The sequence below is a fragment of the Amblyomma maculatum genome, chromosome 3 (genome assembly GCF_055883805.1).
Source record: "Amblyomma maculatum isolate TAMU_Amacu chromosome 3, ASM5588380v1, whole genome shotgun sequence".
NCBI classification, from domain to species: Eukaryota; Metazoa; Arthropoda; class Arachnida; order Ixodida; family Ixodidae; genus Amblyomma; species Amblyomma maculatum.
Genome location: NC_139346.1, coordinates 17,180,759 through 17,202,571, shown reverse-complemented (window position 1 = coordinate 17,202,571; position 21,813 = coordinate 17,180,759). Strand labels below are relative to the sequence as shown.

Below are 21,813 nucleotides of genomic sequence, written 5' to 3'. Positions count from 1 at the left end.
GAGTGGCTCTCGCCGGTTAGATCGTTGATGGCTTTGGCAGAACTCGCAATTAGATATCATTTTCTCAATGTCCTGGTTTATTACAAGCCAGTAGACACTCTGACGAGCTGTGTTCTCGCATGAGACGATGCTTCCATGAGTCATGTGGAGCTTAGAGTGCACTTCCTTCTGGCATTTCTGAAGCCCGACAAGTCGTTCACCATAACACAGAAAACAACATATGTGTATAGTTAATCACTCTTGATGGAGTAGTAGGACTTCACTGCTGAGGCAACTTTTGAGGTATTGTCAGGCCAGCCCTTCTGGATGTGCGTGGCCACACTTTGGAGTGTGCTATCAGTAGCTTTACAGTTTCTCATCTCAGCTAGCTTGGCGGTTGAAGCTGGCATCAATGTACAACCTCCGAGGTCTTAATTGTGACTACTGGATCAGGAGTTCGAGACAGCGTGTCCACACCTGTCAGGCGTTTACCAGATACGTACACCAACTTGACAGTGTAGTGCTGGAGCCGAAGTAGTAGGCGTTGTAGTCTGGGGGAGATTTTGTGGAAGTCCTTACATTGAAGACCAATGAGTGTTTTATGAGGATTTCCAATCTTGTGCTTGGCGCATCATAGCCTTAGATGCTTATGCGCCATTAAAACCAATACAATACAATACAATACAGTACAATACAGTACAATGTTTTATGAGGATTATGAACCACAATGCTGCGACCATAGATATAATAGTGAAACTGTTCAGAGGCAAACACAATAGCTAACAGTTGTGTGAAGTTCGGTGAACTTTCGCGCCATTCGGTTTCGCGTACGAACCGAGATAGATACTTTGAGATGTGCACCTGTCTTTGGCGACTACCAATCTGGTGGAACCGCGGAAGCACGACGGAGGTGCGATGGCAGCTATATTGTTGCCGGCATCACCTGCCGCTGCAGAGCACTCATTTCCTTCTCGTCTTGCCTTCCTACTATAGCTGTCACTCCAGCCCGCAGCTTTGTGCAGTGTACAGTGTTGAATGTCATATCGGGGACCAGTGAACGTTTTCTTTTGTATGAATTCTCGTATTGCTACGTGCGCGTCTTTCCCTCTGCGCATGTGCATACAGCCTTTGTGGGGTAGCAGGTATGCGGTGGCTGACCAGTGCGCGATGAGGCGCAATGGGTCATTGAGCCACAGGTGTTGTTCACGTGGTATACGTTGGTCCCGCATGCACGAGTGCGAAAGAAAACAAGGGAAAGCAGAGGTTCGGAATGTGGTGACGTCAGTGCCGTTCGTATGTTTGGTTAGGACCTCTCCTTGCCCAAGTGTTTGTTTAGTTAGCATCCTTTCCCCAGCCTTTGATTGGTGAGAAAAGTTGCCTGATTGCTTATTGGTTGCTGTCCACGCCAAGGGCTGATACAGATGGCTTAAAAGTAAGCGCCCTGGGTTAAACGAGGGATGATTTCGTCCGACCAATGGGCCAGTCATGTAAATAGTTTTCTCCTTGCTTGTTTCTTGTTGTTTTATTTATGTGTAAATAGATAGTTATTCTTTCTGTCGTGCCATGAAGTAACGTGATTGTTGCGAGTCTGAATCTTAAATTTATTAACAATATCGATATCTTCAAGTGTTTCCTCACCTGGCCACCTGAAGGGGAAACTGAACTAGTTCCTTCTCAATTTGCGCATAGCGCTGCTGTGCTGGTGTGAGTGTTGCAGATGCATAGGCTACTGGGTGTCTATTCTGAAGAAAGACGCTGCCGATACCATAACAACTTGCATTTGTGGATAACTCAATAAGCTGTGCCGGGTCAAAGTAATGCAACACTGGTGCTGTTGACAGCTTGCTCTTGATCTCGTTGAAACCATCTGCCATCTTAGGAGTCCAGTGCCATGAGATATCAGACTTAAGTAGTTCTCGAAGAGGGTATGTCTTTGTTGAGAAGTTTGGGACGAAGTTCATGAGGTATGTTGCCATTCCTAGAAAGCGAAGAAACTCAGCTTTGCTGGGTGCAAATGGTATTCCGTTGATAGCCTTGACCTTGCTGGGGTTATGCCTTGCTTTGTCAGCTGATGTCCTAGATAAGTAACCGAGGGCCAACCCAGTTTGAATTTGTCGTACGTTCCTTTTGAGGTTGTTAGCTCCTGCTACGTCGATCACTTTACGCAAATGAGTTAAATATTCATCAAGTGTTCTTGATGCGATTAAGATGTCGTCGAAGTATGGCGTTACAAGATCTTAAGGTCCAAAGATACTGTCAACTGCTTGCTGAAAACGTTCAGGGGCTGTATACAGGCCACGTGGCACCCGGAGGAACCTGTAGCGTCCAAAAGGTGTGGAAAATGGACATAATTACGAGCTGCTTTCGTCAAGTGCTTGCTAGTGTATTTTGGCAGCCAGCGCTTGACGAAAGCAGCTCGTATTTATGCCTATTGTCCACCCCTTGGGGACGCTACAGGTTCCGCCGGGTACCACGTGGCCTCAATACACCCATGGAAGTTTTCAACAAGCAGTGGACGTTATCTTTGAACGTTAAGACCTTGCAACGCCATACTTCGACGTACGCCTAATTATGTCACACGCCTAATTATGTCATTCTGTTCCATTCATTAGAGTTCAGCTTTCACAGTCTTTTCTAGTGCACTTGGTACACAGCGAGGGGCAGCCTCTACAGGTTTTGCGTTTGGCTGGAGGTGTATGCTGCACTCTCCTGGTAGCTTGCCAATGCCTTTGAACACATCAAGAAATGCTTAAAGCAGAGCTTCAAGCTTCTAAAAAGTCGCGGAGGGCATGGCTCTTCATCTGCTGTGATGCTCCTGAATCTTTTCAGCAAGTTTAGCGCTGTGCATGCAGCTGCTCAAAGCATAGGCTTGAGGCTTTCTTTGACTAACAAAAATTTTAGAACGCTTTGCTCGTTTTTCACTCAACCAGAGAGTTCAAGTTCATATTCAATGTTGAGTTGCTCAACTAGATAAGTTGTGACTTTTGCTATTGTCACAGTTGGCTGAGGCTTTCATTTGAACACTAGCGGCTCGGGGAGAATATTCACATCGAATTTAATCGGGCACAATTAAATTCACTTCGACTCTTTTGAACCAGTCTGACGATGCATCGTCTACAATATCCACGGTGAGGCTTCCCAAGAAGAAGTTTTGGTCGGAGTCGTCATCATGCTCAGCGGCAAGCGTTCGAACTTTTCTTTGCGTTGTTTATTGCTTCTGGCGGCAAACACTCGCGTAGTGTTCGAACTTGCAACACGCGTAGCAGGTAGAGTCGTAGGCATGATTTCAGACATCTTATAGTAGCGCGAACAAAAACACACACAAGACAGGGTACAGGACGAGCGCTCGTCCTGTACCCTGTCTTGTGTGTGTTTTTGTTCGCGCTACTATAAGATGTCGGAAGTAGTGCACCAACTAGGCCGACAACACATCTTACTGAATCGTAGGCATGACATTGTCGGGGCTGGTGTATGGTTTCACACCCTGAGCCACTGTTGCTTTGGTCGGACTGTTTATTCGGTGAAACGCTGGTAGTCCTCTCGGTTTTTGCTTGCCAGCCACTTGTCGAACGTGCTCGTATTTTCTGTTCAAGCTGTCCACCATCGCTTCTTGTTCATCTGCAGTCATCACCAGCGAAGATACATTCTTCCTGGAGATTTACAACGCTCTGCAATTTTCTCCAGTGCCAAGTCTCTCTCGCGGAACAGCCTTTCTCCTAGTGCTGCCTCATAAATGCCGACGATGATCCTGTCGCCCAGGAGGCGGCCATGCTTGTCACCGAAGTCGCACCTTGCTGCTGAAGTTCAGCAATAACCTCGTCGATCGGCTGGTTTTGTTTCTGACACATGCTTTTGAAGACGGCGATCGTTTGCGTCATGTTTTTTTTAAGGAAGGTACCTCTCATCGAACTTGGCAAGAATGGTTGCTACCGTGTCGCCTCTCTGCTCACTTTCAGCTCTCTCAGAAAAACGGAATGTCTCTACAAATTTCTGTACTGTTGTGCCCATGACGTGAAGTAGCAGTGCTCGCCTTGTTGCTTCTGACTTTGTGGTATATTCCCATGCTACTTCGAAAAGATGGTAGGCCGCCTTCCAGTCCGACCACGCTTCCGCGGGATTGCTGCCCGGCTCGAAATGCTTCGGTGGTTGAATGACGGGGAGTGCCATGGTTCATATATTGTGGTGTTGCGTCACTCAGGAGGCCGAAGAGGTGCTACGTTGCGTTAGTTTTAACACCATGGTATATCTGAAAGACTACAGATATTGATTATGAGAGATGATACGACAGAGAACAGACGCCATGGTTAGCGGATGACATGACTCTGGGCTACTCCATGTTGGAAGTGGCGTTTATTGAGTAAAAACGAAGGGATTCTTAGGGGGCGCTACTAAATACATAACACCGACCTATACCGGCTCCTCAGCGTCAATAACATCAAGACGACCTCTTTCCAACGGCGTCATTGAGCTCTTTCATCGGTAGTTGAAAGCTTACTTATTGCGTCTGCTTTCCCTTCATAAATTGAGCGCCCACGCTTTGTACTGCTTGGTCTTCACACCGCAATTCGCAGTGACTCTTCTACCTGTGCAGCAGAGCTAACGTTTGACACTACTCCTCTTGTTCCTGGCGAATTCTTCGAGCTCTCGCCGCCCACGCCTGCTGATGTCTCAGGTTATGCCTGCCATCTACGTAGCGCTATGAGCACTGCCGTTCCATCACAACAGCGCCAGTATTCTCTTCGTGTTCATGTTCCCCGACCTTAAGCGGTACATCAAGTCTTTGTTCGCCACGACGCCATACACTCACACTCACGGCTCCATACGATGGTCCGTACCATCTGCTCCGGCGTGCTCCTAAATACTTTATTCTGCTCATAAACGGCCGGGAGGGCATGATATCCGCTGACCGTCTTAAAGCTGGACACTAACTCCCACGTCATCGCCAACTGTGCAGCTGCGTTTCCTCCCAACCGTGCCAATCCCCGCTGCGTACGATTCCTTCGCTCATGGCTTCATCGCTAAAGGGGGGGGGGGGGTGCAATAACTTGCCATCGTGGCCGGGCTGCAGAAGAAGACGACAGCCCCAGCACGTCTGTGAAGCACGCGCGGATAGGAATCTGGCTGCTGAACTGAATGTGGGTGGCGCGCTGTCCGATTCCCGCCTGGCTTAACGGGTCCGGCCAAATATATTTGTGGAGACGCGACAACAACTTGTGCATGTGATTCATCTCCACAAGACGCTTCATCTATTCAACGTAGGCAAGGATGTACTCAGTTCGAAGTTGAATTATGGATTGAAGGGGATATTGCTCTCTTTCTTTTCTAACCACTTGGAAATGCCTTTAGAAGCTCCACCCTAAACGTGTCCTAATCATGTAAAGAAGCTTCACAGTTTTCAAACCAGATGTGCGCAGATCCCAGAAGTGCGATGATGATGATGATGATGATGATGATGATGATGAAACAACTTTATTGACTAGGATATGGTCGTTTAGGGTAGGTGGGCTTGGTATGGCCCCCAGACGGGAGCGACTTCCTGAGCCCACGTGGCGAGCGCCAGTTGTGTCATTTTATCTGGTAGGCGTAGGAGTATGTTCCAGCCCTCCTAGTAGGGGGTGTAGTAGTTGTTGATTTGATATTAGACTGAACTTTGTTACTACAACTTTGAACTTTAGGGGATTCGAATAAAAGTGAAGAAATCACACGCGGACAAAACCTCTTTTACGGTAACAATAACACTGGATATATTCAGCAAAGTTTACACACGTCTTTCTCCGACGAAGGGTGCGTTCCACACTGTCTCGTCCCCTCTTCTCTCTCTCGGCCAGTCGTTCCCAGCAGCACTCGCACCCCGCACGTGCGCACAGCCTCCTCGTCGCCGACCCAGGCCCCTCCTTCTCCTCAGCGGGATGGCACGCCGACCCTTGTTTCCAATCGCGCGTTCCCCGGTCGTTCCGGGAAAGTGGACCATGCCGTCTTCGGTTTGTAACTTGAAACCTAGGAACGCGCTGACTTTTGCTGGCTGCTCTTTCGGGAGCAAGAGCTCGGCATTTCTTCTCTGCTTTGTGCTCAGATTAATGGCCCTTTTTCGTTTCTGAAGTCGAGCTACGGGATTGTCTTGTTTCTTTTTCTTTATATATTCTTTACATCCTCCCCCCCAAACTGAGTGCAACTCATTTCATGCGCGTTTCCAAGGGATAGAGGAGCGTAATCATCGAGTCAGTCCAATAGAATACATTCATTTGGGGATCAATTGCTCCTTGAAAGTAGGTGGCCATGCGTGATCCAATTACAGCCGCCATCAGCTCAAACCGAGGCAGCGACAAGGCCTTCAGAGGCACCACGCGTGACTTGGCAAGGATGAGGTTGACGCTCACCGTTTCGTTGTCTTCTCCAATGCGGAGGTAGGCAAAGCACCCGTAGGCCGTCAGACTTGCGTCGCAAAAAATGTGGAGCTGCCCGGAAACGTGGTCGTTCTGTAGGGTGCAACGTGGGAAGAAGAGTTGTCTCAGATTGGCGAGGTCTAAACACCAACTTCTACAGTCTGCTTCCAAGTCGCCCGGTAATTGGTCGTCCCATCAATACCTCTCTCCCATAGCCTTTGAAAAAGGATCTTTGCTCGCACAAGGAACGGTGCGACGAGGCTCAAGGGGTCGAATATTCTTGCCGACGCCTGCAGCACCGCGCGCTTCGACGCAGCTCCGCTAGTTAATGCGCTGATCACACTGGCCAGGGACATTGCCATCTTGCCGTCAGCTGCGTTCCATTTCATTCCCAGGATCTTCTGTTCACCGTTCGAAGGTGTAGTTTCGTCGTCCCCAAGCGCCGCGCGGACTGCATCGGAATTAGAGGACCATTTCCTTAAGCTCATGCCGGCGTCGTTCATTATGTCGGTGGCTTCAGTGGCCATTCTCAACGCCTCGTTTACTGTAGCCGCTCCCGTCACCAGATCGTCCACGTAAAAGGAGCCCTTCATGAGGCTCGCCGTTTTGGAAACTTCATTTGTCGTGCATTCAAGGTGGTGGAGGAGGGTAGCGGTCAGCAAATACGGGCTGACTGTCGTACCGAACGGTACCCGAGTCATTCTCCATTCTTCGATATCCGGCAATGCTGTCGGGTCAAGCGGCGGGCTACTGACCAGAAGAACCGCAGGGCGTCTCTATCCTCAGGCCGCACGCTTATCTGCAGAAATGCTTTCTCGATGTCTGCTACGAGAGCGACCTTGTGTAGGCGGAACCGCAAGAGAATCTGCACCAAATCACTGACGAGGTTAGGTCCTTTTTCCAAGTGGTCGCTGAGTGGCCGTTTCCTCGGAGCGTGTGATGATGCGTCGAACACGACACGCAGCTTCGTTGTAGTTGCCTCACTACATACGACTGGCTGATGTGGCATGTAATAAACTTTCCCAGACACTACTTCTTCGGTCACCTGCTCCGCATGCCCTGCCTTGATGGCGTCGTCGTATTGCTCAGCGAGTTCTGGATTGCGGCATAGTCGCTTTGTCAGGTTGTCGAGTTGCCGAATTGCCATAGTTTTGTTGTCGTTGAGTTCTTCGGATGCGTCTTTTCATGGCAAGGCAACTTCATAGAGCTGACCTTTCTTTTCCAACTTTACCTTGCTCAGTGCTCTTTCGTCGTGTGTCTCTGGGGAATCTTTTATGCCGATGGCGTCTAGTTCCCAGAAATTCTGCAGCGTAGTGTGGACCTGGTCTGCAGTTTCCAAGCCTATTCTTAGTATGCAAACATTGTTTGCGGTTGCGAGGCTTGAAGTCACACTGAACGGTCCCTGAATGATCCAACCAAACTTTGTAGTCACCGCTGCTAATCCTTCATTTTCGTTGCATCTTTGCACCTCTCCCGTTTGGAATTTCCAAAGGTGATCGGCTCCAATTAGTAATCCAATACCTGGCACTGAAGACATGCCCGGATGGATCAGTCTGTCTGCGAGCAGTGCTCCTCGAAATTCCATCGTTTGCACAAAACTGTTATCTGTGGGCACCTGCCTGACGTCATTGCATATGAAGGGCACCTCAAACACCTCTATTGCTATTTCGTGATCTCCGTATTGGCTCCGAAGGCGAACTTCTACCAGCCTCAGCTTTGGACTTGCGCGGCCGCAGCACCAAAGGTGTTTAGGTGGAAGTCGGCCTTTCCTAATACCTTCAAATCAAGTGTTTTTGAGATATCTGCTCGAATGAACGTTTTTTGACTTCCACCGTCCATTACGCACCGGGTGTAGCCGTATTTGGTACTCCCCAACGCAAAGGCACGGAAAGTCTGCAGTGCTGTCTCTTGCGTTTCTTCTGTTCTGGCTTCTGCATGCACATTAGTGGCGGTGATCTCTGTTGGTACGCCAGTTTTGTTCGCTGCCCATTTGGGGTTACACATTGAGGTAGCGTGCCTTTTCTCGCAATTCCCGCATCTTATCTTTCGCCTGCAGTCTTTTGCTCGGTGTCCCCACCTTGTGCATCGAAAGCACCTTTTCGCCCTGGCAAGTTTTTCGGTTTTTTCTTCGTTCGTCAGTGCAGCCGTGCTGATCTCTGTGCCATGCCTTTTCGAATCGCAGAATGCGCATTTTTCTGTCTTCTTTGTTTGCGCATAAAGAACAGCGGCACTCGGAGTCTGTTGCCTGGCGCGTTTGCCGAGGTTTTCCTTGTAAGAAGGTTTCTCAAAGGCGGGAACTTGCCTACATCGCTCTCGACACTGTTTCTACCAGCAGAAAATGTAGTACCTCCTCTAGCCTTCTCTCTGATCTGTCTGCTGCCTGCGTCGAGGCGGAGGACTGCTGCGCTGATGACGCGGGACTACTATCGGGCGGCGACAATACATCTGTCCTGGTCGCTCGGCTTGCCAGGCGGTGAAACTCCACCACCATGTCTCGCGGCAGCGCCGTTAGAATAATGTCGCAAAGCATGGCGTAATAGGCATTCTTGGTCACTCCGAGAGCCGTTAACCCGCAAATGTGGGCTTGAACATGATCGTAGATCCGGCGGAGTCCTCTGACATCTCCTGATGACGACACTGGCGGTAGCGTCCTTAATTTGGTCAGGTGTTCTTGTTCGATTAGCCCCTTGTCGCCGAAACGGCGCTGCAGTATATGTACCGCGTCGTCATAGCAGGCCTCAGTTGCCTGCAATTCTTTTACTGCCGATGCGGCAGGCCCAGTGAGGAGGCTCTTTAAGTAATGAAATTTCTCCGCTTTGGACAGGGCCTGATTATCATGCACCGCTTTGCGGAAACATTCCCAAAACGACTGCCAGTTGGCAAGCTCACCATTGAAAGACTGGAGTTGCAGCTTCGGAAGCCTGATTGCAGTGAGTCTGGGCGTCGGCACAGACCTTTGCGTCGATTCGGCGTTCTGTTCAGACGCAGTCTGTTGTGAAGCTGCGATTCGAGCCCTCAGTTGGCCGATGAGGTTTATGGCCCGGTCGTCGTATTCGACGCTTTCTGTAAACTCGGTCTCGAATGCTTCCTCCGGTAGATAGTTCTCCAACTCGTCGTTGATCTTCCGCAGCTCATCATTGCTGGCTTCCAGTCTGTGAAGCAGAGCTGTCAACTCTTGTACGTTGGCTGTCGGCAGTGCTGTTGTGGCCTCGTTGATGATAATCGTGTTCTGCCCTCTTCGACTTCGCCTCTTCGCTTTGAGCTTTTCCATTTTGGTCCGTCGTGGTCTTTTCGGATTTCGCCACTATCTTCAAATCCCGGGTTTCGGCACCATGTAGTAGTTGTTGATTTGATATTAGACTGAACTTTGTTACTACAACTTTGAACTTTAGGGGATTCGAATAAAAGTGAAGAAATCACACGCGGACAAAAACTCTTTATCGGTAACAAAAATACTGGATATATTCAGCAAAGTTTACACGCGTTTTTCTCCGACGAAGGGTGCGTTCCGCACTGCCTCGTCCCCTCATCTCCCTATCGGCCAGTCGTTCCCAGCAGCACTCGCACCCCGCACGTGCACACAGCCTCCTCGTCGCCGGCCCAGGCCCCTCCTTCTCCTCAGCGGGATGGCACGCCGTCCCTTGTTTCCAATCGCGCGTTCCCCGGTCGTTCCGGGAAAGTGGACCATGCCGTCTTCGGTTTGTAACTTGAAACCTAGGAACGCGCTGACGTTTGCTGGCTGCTCTTTCGGGAGCAAGAGCTCGGCATTTCTTCTCTGCTTTGTGCTCAGATTAATGGCCCTTTTTCGTTTCTAAAGTTGAGCTACGGGATTGTCGGTTCTTCTTTTTCTTTATATATTCTTTACAGGGGGCTGGCAGCAAAGTTTCAGTAGGCGGATGTCCCGCGCATCCCCATAGGATGAAAAGGATCTCCCGCGCATCCCCATAGGCTGCGCGGGAGATGCTATTTCAGCCTGCGGGCAATTTGGGCATGTGGGCTGATATTCCCCATTGGTGATCAATGACAATCTCGAATGACTGAGAATCGGCTGGGTTTGGAGTCGGCGCCCCAGCGTAGTAGCCTGCGTTCGAGTCAGGTCCGGTCGAGGGGGAGGAAAGACACGTCGCATCTCCCTGTAATGATTTGTGATTTCACCAAAGGTCTGAGGGGCCTCAGCGCGCGTGGCCGGAGCGCGGGGGTTGACCACTCGGCTTCTTAGTCATCGTGCTAGATGGTCGATCCCCTCATTTCTAGCGTTGCCCGCATGGGCAGGAACCCAGACAAGGTTTATTGTATTATCATCATCATCATCAGCCTTACTATAACCACTGCAGGGCGAAGGCCACTCCTATATTTCTCCAATTAACCCGCTTCTGTGCTAGCTGCATCCACTTGACCCCTGCGAACTTCTTACCCTCATCCGCCCACCTAACTTTCTGCCGCCCCCTGCTACGCTTTCCTTTCCTTGGAATCCAGTTTGTTATCCTCAGCGACCATCGGTTATCCTCTCTTCGCACTACATGTCCTGCCCATGCCCATTTCTTTTTCTTAATTTCCACTGAATTTCAGTAACTTGAGTTATTTCTCTGACCCACTCTGCACGCTTCCTATCTCTTAATGTTACCCCTACCATTTTTCGTACCATAGCCCTCTGGGTTGTCCTCAACTTAGGTAGAACCCTCTTGGTTAGCCTCCACGTCTCAGCCCCATAGGTGAGTACAGGTAGGATGCAGCTGTTGTATACTTTCCTCTTGAGCGATACCGGTAAGCTGCTACTCATAATCTCCGAGCGCTTGCCAAATGCGCTCCATCCCTATCTTATTCTTCTTGTTATCTCCTTTTCATGGTCCGGATCTGCAGTCACTACCTGTCCTAAGTAGACATATTCGCCTACTACTTCCAGTGCTTCTCTACCTAACGTAAACTTCTGTTCCTTCCCGAGGCTGTTGAACATTACCCTAGTTTTCTGCATATTGATTTTCAAGCCTACCATTATACTTTTCCTGTCTAGGTGATCAATCATTATTTGCATTTCATCCCCCGAGTTACGTAGCAAGGCAATGTCATTAGCAAATCGCAGATTACTGAGGTATTCTCCATCTACCCTTATCCCTAACTGCTCCCATTCCAAGTCTCTGAATACTTCCTCTAAGCAAGCTGTGAATAGTACTGGGGAGATCGTGTCTCCTTGCCTAACACCTTTCTTTGTGGGAATTCTGTTACTTTTTTTATGCAGAACTATGGTTGCTTTGCAGCCACTATATATATCTTTCAGCATTTTCACGTACGGCTCGTCTACCCCCTGATTTCGCAATGCCTGCATCACCGCCGAGGTTTCTACTGAGTCAAATGTTTTTCGTAATCAATGAATGCTATGCATAAGGACTGGTTATATTCCGAGCATTTTTATATCATCGGGTGGATGGTATGGATATGATCGATAGTAGAGTACCGTTTCCGAAAACCTGCTTGATCCTTTGCTTGATTGCAGTCTAAGGTTGTCCTGATATTATTAGCGATTACCTTAGTAAATACCTTATACGTAACCGACAGTAAGCTGATTGGTCTGTAATTTTTAAGGTCCGTAGCATCCGCTTTCCTATGAATAAGGATAATGTTTGCATTCTTCCATGGTTCCGGTCCCGTCGATGACATCAGGCACTGCGTATACAGGGTGGCCAGTTTTTCTAGCACAATATCCCCCCCGTGCTTCAACAAATCTGTTGGTATCTGATCCTCACCAGCTGAGTTCTCCCTTTTCATAGTTTCTAATGCTTTCTTGACCTCATCCTTCGTCACTGGTGAAACGTCTGACTGCTTTTCCCTACCGCCAATATCATTATGGTCCTGATACTTTTGCTACTGTAGAGGCACGGCCGCTCGATGGAAGCGCACTAGGTGCGGCCTGCTACATCGCCCGAAACCGGCGGGAGACGCCTACTCCCAGTCGCCACCGCCGCTGCGCCACCGTTCGGGGACAGCCGCGCGCGAAGAGGTGCGCCTGGAGGCGCTTTGAGGGAGGCGTCGGCGTGGTAGAAGCGCTTTATTTTAAGGATATAAGAGCTCCGCTTCAGACAATTTGGCAACAACAATTAGTATATACTGTCATGTCTAGTGCGACCATGTCAGCACTTAGCGCTTGCTCGGCAAGGATGTACACTGGAGTGTACCCCTAAAAACTTATAGTCACGGTAGTTGAAGGCCACTCGAATGGAGAGCTCGCATTACCGTGATGTTGCATCGGATCCAGTTGTTCGCCACATTAAAATGTGACCCGGCTGTGAACAATTCGAAGCTGTTCAGCTGCCATGGTAGCCTAATGCATAACCACTTAACTGTGTCTCGAATTCTGCATGTAATTTTCATACCACTTACTCATTCCTGCATACAGCTTTTATACACAAATTGATGTCAACCTGTTCTACGCTGCCAGTGCTATCCAATAAAAAAATGTCCGACTATGAGCAACCTCTGTGAAAATGCGACATGTAACCAACCTTTCTATCTTATTGTGACAAATTTTACGGCGGAAATGTAGAGATGTTTATTAGGTTAAATCTAGATGATAACCTGGGATCTTCGACTCAGTTGGAGACCTTAAACTTTGTACGCCAGAACGCTATCCGTCATGGCTTCCCGCATTTTTCATGACCGGACAAAGTAAGCGCACTTGATAGAGCCGGTCTGCTTCAAGGTGCTACGTATATGCGCCGAAAGTTTTTAATAATATTTTTATTGGCTGCTCGCAAACCCTTACAATTTTGCTGGTTCGTAGTTTTCAATGGAAGAACGCGCATCGAGTGTTGCTGTTGTGAAACTATTAGCTGTGATCACAAGAATGTTCACGCGTCAGAGCGCAACTGCAGCCGAGATTCAGCGAGCAGCCAAGTACGCTTATTTAATGGCCACGCAAAAAAGGGAGAAAATTACCAATCGCAGATGGAAAACCTTTTTTGAGAGAGGTTTATGCATAGCCATACACATCGCTCCACTGTTGAGTTGACATTTCCAGCCCAGCTCGCTATCAGGGGGGGGGGGGGGCAGCAACTTAAATATATCTTGCATAGCGCCTTAGCATGGGCACGATCATTGTTTTTAGATTAGCTGCAGGTACTGTGTACAGTGAGAAAACAATGATGAAACCAAAAGTTTACACAGCTTGCTACTTCACCGGACCTCTTCAGACTTCATCATTCTGTTGATGAAGGTGCTCGTAAGCTGACAAAGCTTGATTACTTCCTTTGCGGGGTATATCAAGCCTCCATTGTCCTTGGTTTTCATTAACCTGTAACTGGTCCAGTTGACTATATTTCCTGCAACAGGAACGTTGCACGACTGACATGTTGCCTCAAAACCATTACTAAATAATGGCGGGGGTCGAACACAGTATGAAGTCAATTTCATTTTTAGTCTCCCCGTTAGGACGTTTCCATGTCGATTTCCGGTTCTTCCGTTTGCTGAAGAAGGTATTCATGATTCGTAACCTATTGAGCTCTGCAAACTCAACTAATAACTCTCCCCTGCTATTGCTAGAACCGATGCCATAGTCACCTACTGCCTGGTCTCCTGCCTGCTTTTTCCTTACCTTGGCATTGAAGTCGCCAATTAGTTCAGTATACTGCGTCGTTACTTTTCGCATTGCCGATTCTACATCTTCGTAGAAGCTTTGATTTGCCTGGTCATCATAACTACATGTAGGTGCCTAGGCTTGTACAACCTTCAGTTAATACCGCTTATTAGGCCGAATTACGATGCCTGCCACCCTCTCATTAATACTATAGAATTCATCCATATCGCCTCCTATATACTTATTGATAAGGAAACCTATTCCTAGTTCTTGCCTCTCCGGTAAACCTCGATAACACAGTACATGCCCATCCTTCAGTACAGTATATGCCTTATTCGGCCTCCTAACCTCACTAAGCTTTATGATATCCCATTTTATACCCTCTAGTTCCTCTAACAGCCCTGCTAAACTAGCTTCACTAGCTAGGGTTCTAGCGTTAAACGTTGCCAGGGTCAGTTTCCAATGGCGGCCTGTCCAGCGGAGCCAAGAATTCTTAGCACCCCCTGCTGCGTCACAGTTGTGACCGCCGCCGTGGTCAGTTGTTCCGCAGCCGCTGGTGACTGAGGGCCGAGGTTTTATGAAACTAATCATGAGAGGTTGCGGCTAATTACTGCGCAAGGAACTCCAGCTCTGCTGAGGAAGTGCGTTGCCTGAGGTGTTCACCGGCATCAGGTCGCACCTCAATCCTGTTTATGTAATTCCATGGACACTCGGAATTGTTTTTTTACCAGGTGGAGAATTGCGCGTCACCGGGATTTGAACCCTGGTCCTCTTGCATGTGAGGCGGGTATTCTGCCACTACACCATCGCTGCATAACTAGTCGTTTATTGGATGGGTAGGCGAAGTACTCGTGCCTAAACTTTTCTGAGCCGTCCCAGGGGTTGAATGATGTCACGCGCTCGAAGATGTCAAGCCAGTCTTCCGCGTCTGCATCCGGTCGTCCATGGAAGTTGGGTGGCTCACGGGGCTGGACGAAAACGAGAGGCGGTTTCGTCTTCAGCGGCACGGTCACGTTAACATGGTTTCAGCCCCTCCACCAGATCTCACGTGGCAGTGCGTGATCGCAAAAGAGACCAGACGTATAATCACTGAAATTCACTCATTATTGGGGTTGACTTGCGCCTTCGAAAAAAAAAACAACAACTCAGCGACGGCGACAGAAGTAAATGTACGTGCTCACTGGACATGGAATTACTAACTCCGTCACATCGACAAACGCTATATTTATAGGCTGCGAGGAAAATTAGATAAAACAGCAAACGGCGATTAGCAAAACCTAGAACATGGCAGAAAAATACGAGAGTAGCCGGAATATTCGAGACACATCTCGGTGAATCTTGCGAGGCAAAGAAACTGATAAACGTGCGTCTCGCGACATCGAGCATGAAACAACAAAGAATACAAGATTGGTCTGCGTGCCAGAATCAGAGTGGTATGGCTACATGCCAGCGGCTGTCGAAAAAATAACAATTAAAGATTTGAATGCTTTGCGGCGAAACCATGAACAAAGCTTGCAACTGGTGTCGCCGAATACTCTTTTTGGCATTAAATGAATGAGGCTATGAGTGGAATTCTCCTGAAACGGCGTTGTGCCATGCGACAGATGGCTGGGCGGTGACAGCTCAGCAGAGTTTTGTCATCACGTTGCACTGGTGTCAGTCGGTTCGCAGGATGCACCTGCGTGGCGAAATCGCATATCTCAACGACGTACGCTCGAGATGAGAGCAGCGCGCTGCCTCGTCCTTCGAGGGCTCTCCAGTGAGCGAAGTCACCGCGCAGGAAGAAACAGCTTTATCTCTGGCTGAGCTGGTTTATCTGACTGCACTGCCTGGCTGTGATAGCGAAGTGATTGCAGCACGAGAGGCGGCCAACATGCGGTGAGTACAACCTGGCGCTGCTTTGTGCGTTTTCCGGGCTGCTGCCTGAAACGGTATACGTGCTCCGGTTCTTATATAAGGCAATGCTTGGCTGAGCAACTGGCGGCGTCACCTTCCACGCTGGACTCCGACGGTACGCTCCGGGCGGTAGGTGCTAACATCGAGTAAGCGGAAATCATTAGATGGCCGCTTTAAAGACGCGCTGAGGACAACTCGGCGATGCGGTTTACTTTGAGTAAGATTTTAATGGCTGTTTATATCCAATGTTTGGCTTAAGCGATGCAATAATTTACCGGCGAGAAATATGAATGTGAAAACGTTCGAGCAGCGCGAACATGTCTACATAGCCAGCGCTCGGAAGTCAATAGCGGCGCTGCTGCAGGGATCGACGCTGAAAGCGCAGTATACTTACTCACCGCAGCAGCCCATGCTAGCAAAAAATGGCCAGTAATAGCTGCGTTTCATCGGCTGAGCTCTTCTGGGAGCAGTGTTCTTGTGTTTCGACTTTTCCTCGGTGTGCAGCAAGTACCTCTAGTCACGATGACCATATTGTCGAAAGCTTCAGTGAAGACGTGAAATCGCTAATGAGTAAAGTAAAAACGTAGCACGCAGTACTAGCGGGTGACTTTAGCCAATGTAGGCAAGCGCTAGGCTGGTTAATTAGAACTCGCTGTTGGCCGAGTTAGGTGGAATAGTTGGAATGCTGGCTGCGCCTGTCTTGTGTTCTCTTATAAATTGATCGTCCCTTTTGTGCTTCTCATTTCTTTGTCCGCTAGGCTGCAAACAGCCACGGGAGACTAGGTTTTAGAATTAACAGATGAGACTGAGTAGCAGAGTTCGCGCCCCAAATTATGTCATTCTACGAACTCTGGTAATAACTCTGATAACTACCCTCCGCTGTTATGAAATAATTACCGTGAGTTAATACCGCGCTTTGAGCATCGATCTCTGCGGCCAAGCAGCGAAGGTATAGCTTCCGCAAATGCGAGAACTGTAAGTGGACATAGAAGAGTACGAATGGTGAGGCTGAAAATGAAGCATTCCTAATTACGCTGACGTTGTGCAAGTGCTCGGCAGCGTGAGATGCAGTAACCATGCTTCGAATTAGTCTATAGAAGAAGCAACACAAGAAACTAGTATTAAAGAAGTCCACCAACGTGTTAATAGGGACAACACCGAAAGCAGAGGAATTCAGGACGCTAAGAGAGGACGACGACTTTTTTATTTTGAAGTAATGGCCGATAACCTCGCAGATATGACGAAGTGCGCGAAAGAAGTAGGCAGAAAGGTGCTCTGAACACAGTGGTAAGCTCTTTAAAGAAACTGTATAGCTGATTAGGGAACACCAAAATACGAATTACTTCAGCCAAAAGGGACACTGGAAATCGCCAAGCTATGAAAGTTACTTATCATCTAGGTAACCGAGATAACGAAGCAAAATATGCTATAAATGGGGCGTGTTCTAAAGAATGGAGGTAGCCTGGAAGCGATGCAGAGGGAACTAGAAATATGCATAAACCAAATGTATGCGCTAAGGGACAATCAGGATAGCCTCGTTATCAATATGACTGAAATAGTTGATGCAGCCAGGGAGCTGTACACAGGTCGGTGCAGTAAACGAAACAATCGGCAAAAATAATGAGGACACTTATGAGTAGACGGGATAGTAGTGCTCGTTGCTTCGCTCAATATACTTGTTAGCTATGACAGACTTCAATACAATGACTGATCATTTTTAGTGTGACAGATTACGATACAATGACTAATCAATTCGAATTTCTAGTTCTGACGGGCTAGGAAATGGGGACTCACGGCTTTCATTTTTAACACCAAATCTTTTCCTACCTCATGCCCGCCGTGTACAGAAAGTGTGAAGTATTAAGCCTATCACCGCCCACTTAAAGAAAAAACATCTGTCGTTTCCACCGTGAATCGAAACACTATCCTTCAGACCTCATGCCGAGCGCGAACCTCAATACTTCACTTTTTTTATTGCACTCAAGACATACAACATCTACGCAAGAACCATCCGCCGTATGTGACTGACGTAACATGACTAAATTAGTTCAATGAATCTAATGATCGAATGTGCGGGTACTAGATCAGGAATATTCACAACTTCACAATACTTTAATGGCTTTTTAAAGTATTCTCTCATGGCTGTGTGTCAAGATCTGCGTGAAGCACCAACATCCTACTCCTACATATTGTCAAGTGGTAGTGACGTAGGCTACAAATGAACAGACAGGTAGGTAGGTAGGTGTAGCACTGGAATGACCTCCTTATTGAACTGACTGCATACGCAAAACAAATAAGTAATCGGCGGTCGTCGATCTGCCCGTCGCATCCGTCAGCGCTCAATTTAAAGGCGGCGAAGATAGGTAAAGCCATAAACTGTGATTAGCATAGCCTGGAACATTGCATGTCCCCTTCATGGATCACTGCCTTGTCGTGGCGGAGGGGCTTGCGAAACTCGATGAAGTCGTGAGCTCTGCTGTGTAGGGCCACCCAAGATAGACAGGTCACGGCAGAGAGTTCTGACAAAATGTGATTCACTGGAGAAGGTAATGGCAACCCACTCCAGTATTTCCTGCCAAGAAAACCCTATGGCCAGTCACAATACCATTAATGATATGGCGCCGGAAGATGAGCCCCCCAGGTTGGAAGGCGTCCCACATGTTACTGGGGATAAACATAGGGCGATTCCTAGTAGCTCCAGGACGAATGAAGCGGCTGGGCTAAAGCCGAAAGGACGCTCAGTTGTAGATGTGTCGGGAAGCGACAGGAAAGTCCGATGTTGCAAGGAGATATATCACATAGCAACATGGAATGTAAGATCTATGACGCAAGGTAAACTGGATGTCGTCAAGCGAGAAATGGACAGATTGAACATTGATATCTTGGGTATCAGCGAGCTCAAGTGGACCGGAATGGGAAAATTTAACTCCGGCGGCTTTTATTGTGGGCACGAATCCAAGAGAAGGAATGGGGTCGCTCTCATAGTAAACAGAAGAATGGGCAAAGCAGTGCTAGGATACAACCCCAAAAACGGCCGAATGATTTCACTTCGGATCCAAGGCCACCCTTTCAACATAACAGTTATCCAAGTCTATGCACCGACCACTACTGCTGAAGAAGCTGACGTTGAGAGATTTTATGCGGACCTACAATGCCTTTTAGACCGCACCCCATCATCAGACGTCGTTTTTCTCACAGGAGACTGGAATGCTAAGGTCGGGAGTGAAGAAATATCCGGAATTAGAGGCAAGTTCGGTTTTGGCAAGCCAAACGAAGCTGGGCAGAGGCTAGTAGAGTTTTGTAAAAAAAAAACAACCTGACCATAGCGAATACTCATTGTAGCACAAGAGGCGCCTGTACACATGGACGTCACCGGACGGTCTGTACAGGGATCAGATCAATTATATTCTTTGCCGGTAGATATGGAGAAGTTAAAACAGAAGCTTGGGCATGTTGGTATAATCCATTGTGTATAACAGCGCGAAAAAAACGACAGGGATAAAAATTAGGGAAAATGCGCAAAAAAGTTAATGGTACGAGAGGCATAGGTCAGGGCTGTACCATAAAACACAAAGAACCTTATGTGGGTTGCCAGAAGGGGGTTGTATACTCTGTTCCACTGTCTTGTGGAAAATATTATATCGGACAGATGGGGCGTTGTATTAACGAAAGATTAATGGCGCATCACAATAATGTTTTTGGTACGGTAAAAGAAACTATGGGCATACACTGCAGGGACTGTAAAAGCGACGCTTGCCAGCCATTTCTAGAGGAAGCAAAAATAATCAATCGGCATAATGACAGTTCGGGAGATTTTAGAAGCAAAAGAAATCAACAGGATAAAGGAAATTTGTATCAGCAGCCCATCTATAGCTTTATCGGAACGTGAAGTAAGATTTATGAACACGAGATAATGATGCGTTGTGAAATTCTGGATGACACATGGTTCGATTGCATTCTTACACTTTCCGGTGTTTGTTTAGTTGTTCTTGTTTCTTTTATTGTGTGTACGTGTTCATATATATGGATGCAGGCATGCAATAAACTTGTCAGTTGAAAGTCAGCGCTCGTCTTGTTGTCTTCCTTCGTCCCTGTCGTTTTTTTCGCGCTGTTCTACACAAAAGATGGAGAAGCGCTAAACAAGCAGTAAAAACAAGGCCTGGGGCCGATTGTGGCACCGATCATCAGCTTCTTGTTGCCAAAATTAAGCTTCGATCGAGGAAAACGCAGAAAACTAGAAGGCCTTTCAGGTATGATCTGGATAAAATTCCATTAGAATATGCTGTAGAAGTGAGGAATCGATTTCAAGAGTTAGATCTAGAAGACAGAGAGCCCGAAGAGATGTGGACTGATGTTCGTGATATAACACAAGAAGTTGCTACTAAGGTAGTTCCAAAGCAAAAGAAGTGCAAGAAAGCAAACTGGTTATCTGAAGAGGCTTCGCAAATAGCTGAGGAAAGGAGGATGGCAAAAGTTATGGGGGAAAAAGAAAGATACAAGGTTCTCAATGCGGATTTTCAGAAAATAGCAAGGAGAGATAAGAATGCCTTCCTGACCATACAGTGCCAAGCAGTTGAGGACAACAGCCAATTAAGGAATACAAGAGCTCTGTATAAGACAATCAAAGATATCAAAGGAAGCTTCTGTGCTAAGCTGGGCGTGATAAAGGACAAACGAGGCAAGGACCTCACTGAAGCCTCAGAGATAAAGAGGTGGCAAGAATACACAGAACTGTACAAGAAGAACCCGAATGTGCAAACCAACATAAGACGGTAGTGATTACTGATCTCGAGCCGGACATCCTGAAGAGTGAAGTTGAATGGGCCTTAGCCAGCCTTGCTAAGAATAAAGCTAGCGGAATTGATGGCATTCCAGCTGAGTTGCTTCGAAACCTCAACCATGACGCTGTTAACATTCTGCATACATTATGTCAAAAGATTTGGACAACCCTGCAGTGGCCACAGGATTGGAGGAGGTCAGTTTACATCCCCATTCCAAAGAAAGGCAGTGCCAAAAATTGTTCCAACTACCGAACGATCGCGCTTATTTCGCATGCTAGCAAGGTGATGTTGAAAATCCTCCAAGGTAGGCTGCAGCAGTATGTGGATCGGGAGCTTGCGGATGTACAAGCTGGGTTTCGCAAGGGCAGAGGAACTAGAGACCAAATTGCCAACCTTCGCTGGATCATGGAAAACGCAAGAGAGTTGCAGAAACCCATCTACTTCTGCTTTATCGATTATGCGAAAGCGTTTGACCGCGTAGATCACAGCAGATTGTGGCAAGCTCTCCAAGAGATGGGAGTTCCAATTCACCTCATCTGTCTCCTCACGAACCTGTATGAAGGACAAGAGGCCACAGTCAGAACTGGGCATGGTCTTATTGATTGGTTTCCGATTGAGAAAGGGGTGAGGCAAGGCTGCATACTGTCGCCCTGCCTATTTAACCTATATGCAGAGTTCATCATGAGGAAGGCCTGTCTGGACGAGTCTTCAGCTGGAGTGAAGATTGCTGGAAAACGTATCAACAACCTTAGATATGCGGATGATGCCACTTTAATGGCAGAAAGTGAAGTGGAACTCAAGAGACTTCTGATGCGCGTACTAGAAGAGAGTGAGAAGTTTGGGCTTAAACTGAACATTAAAAAGACAAAGATCATGGCTTCTAGCCCTATCAAGTCCTGGAGCATCAATGGACAAGAAGTGGAAGCTGTGACAGATTTTCTCTTCTTGGGCTCCAAGATTACATCGGAAGGAGACTGCAGCCATGAAATTAGGAGACGCCTGCTTCTGGGAAAGAGAGCAATGGTTAGCCTTGACCGCCTAGTAAAGAGCAGAGACATTAGTCTGCCAACCAAGATCCGTATAACTCGTGCTATGGTCTTTCCAGTTGTGATGTATGGATGCGAGAGTTGGACTGTGAAAAAGGCTGACCGCCGAAGAATTGACGCGTTTGAATTGTGGTGCTGGCGAAGACTCTTGAGAGTTCCTT

General features: G+C 47.8%; 2 protein-coding genes across 5 annotated transcripts in view; one reads left to right on the top strand and one right to left on the bottom strand.

Annotated features, from left to right (window-relative positions):
- Positions 1-8,664: 8,664 nt before the first annotated feature.
- LOC146194279 (uncharacterized) lies at positions 8,665-9,633 on the bottom strand. Its single transcript, XM_084596521.1, has one exon. It carries the CDS (start codon positions 9,631-9,633, stop codon positions 8,665-8,667), a length of 969 nt encoding a protein of 322 aa, XP_084452647.1.
- Positions 9,634-15,660: 6,027 nt separating this feature from the next.
- The window catches only part of LOC146194276 (uncharacterized), a 288,211-nt gene continuing 282,058 nt past the window's right edge, over positions 15,661-21,813 (top strand). Inside the window, exon 1 of one of the 4 annotated variants that reach the window (XM_084596036.1) lies at positions 15,661-15,807. In XM_084596036.1, the coding sequence (XP_084452162.1) occupies positions 15,803-15,807 (5 nt within the window). In that variant the 5' untranslated portion in view covers positions 15,661-15,802. The other 3 variants (XM_084596038.1, XM_084596037.1, XM_084596040.1) reach the window with 3 other exon arrangements.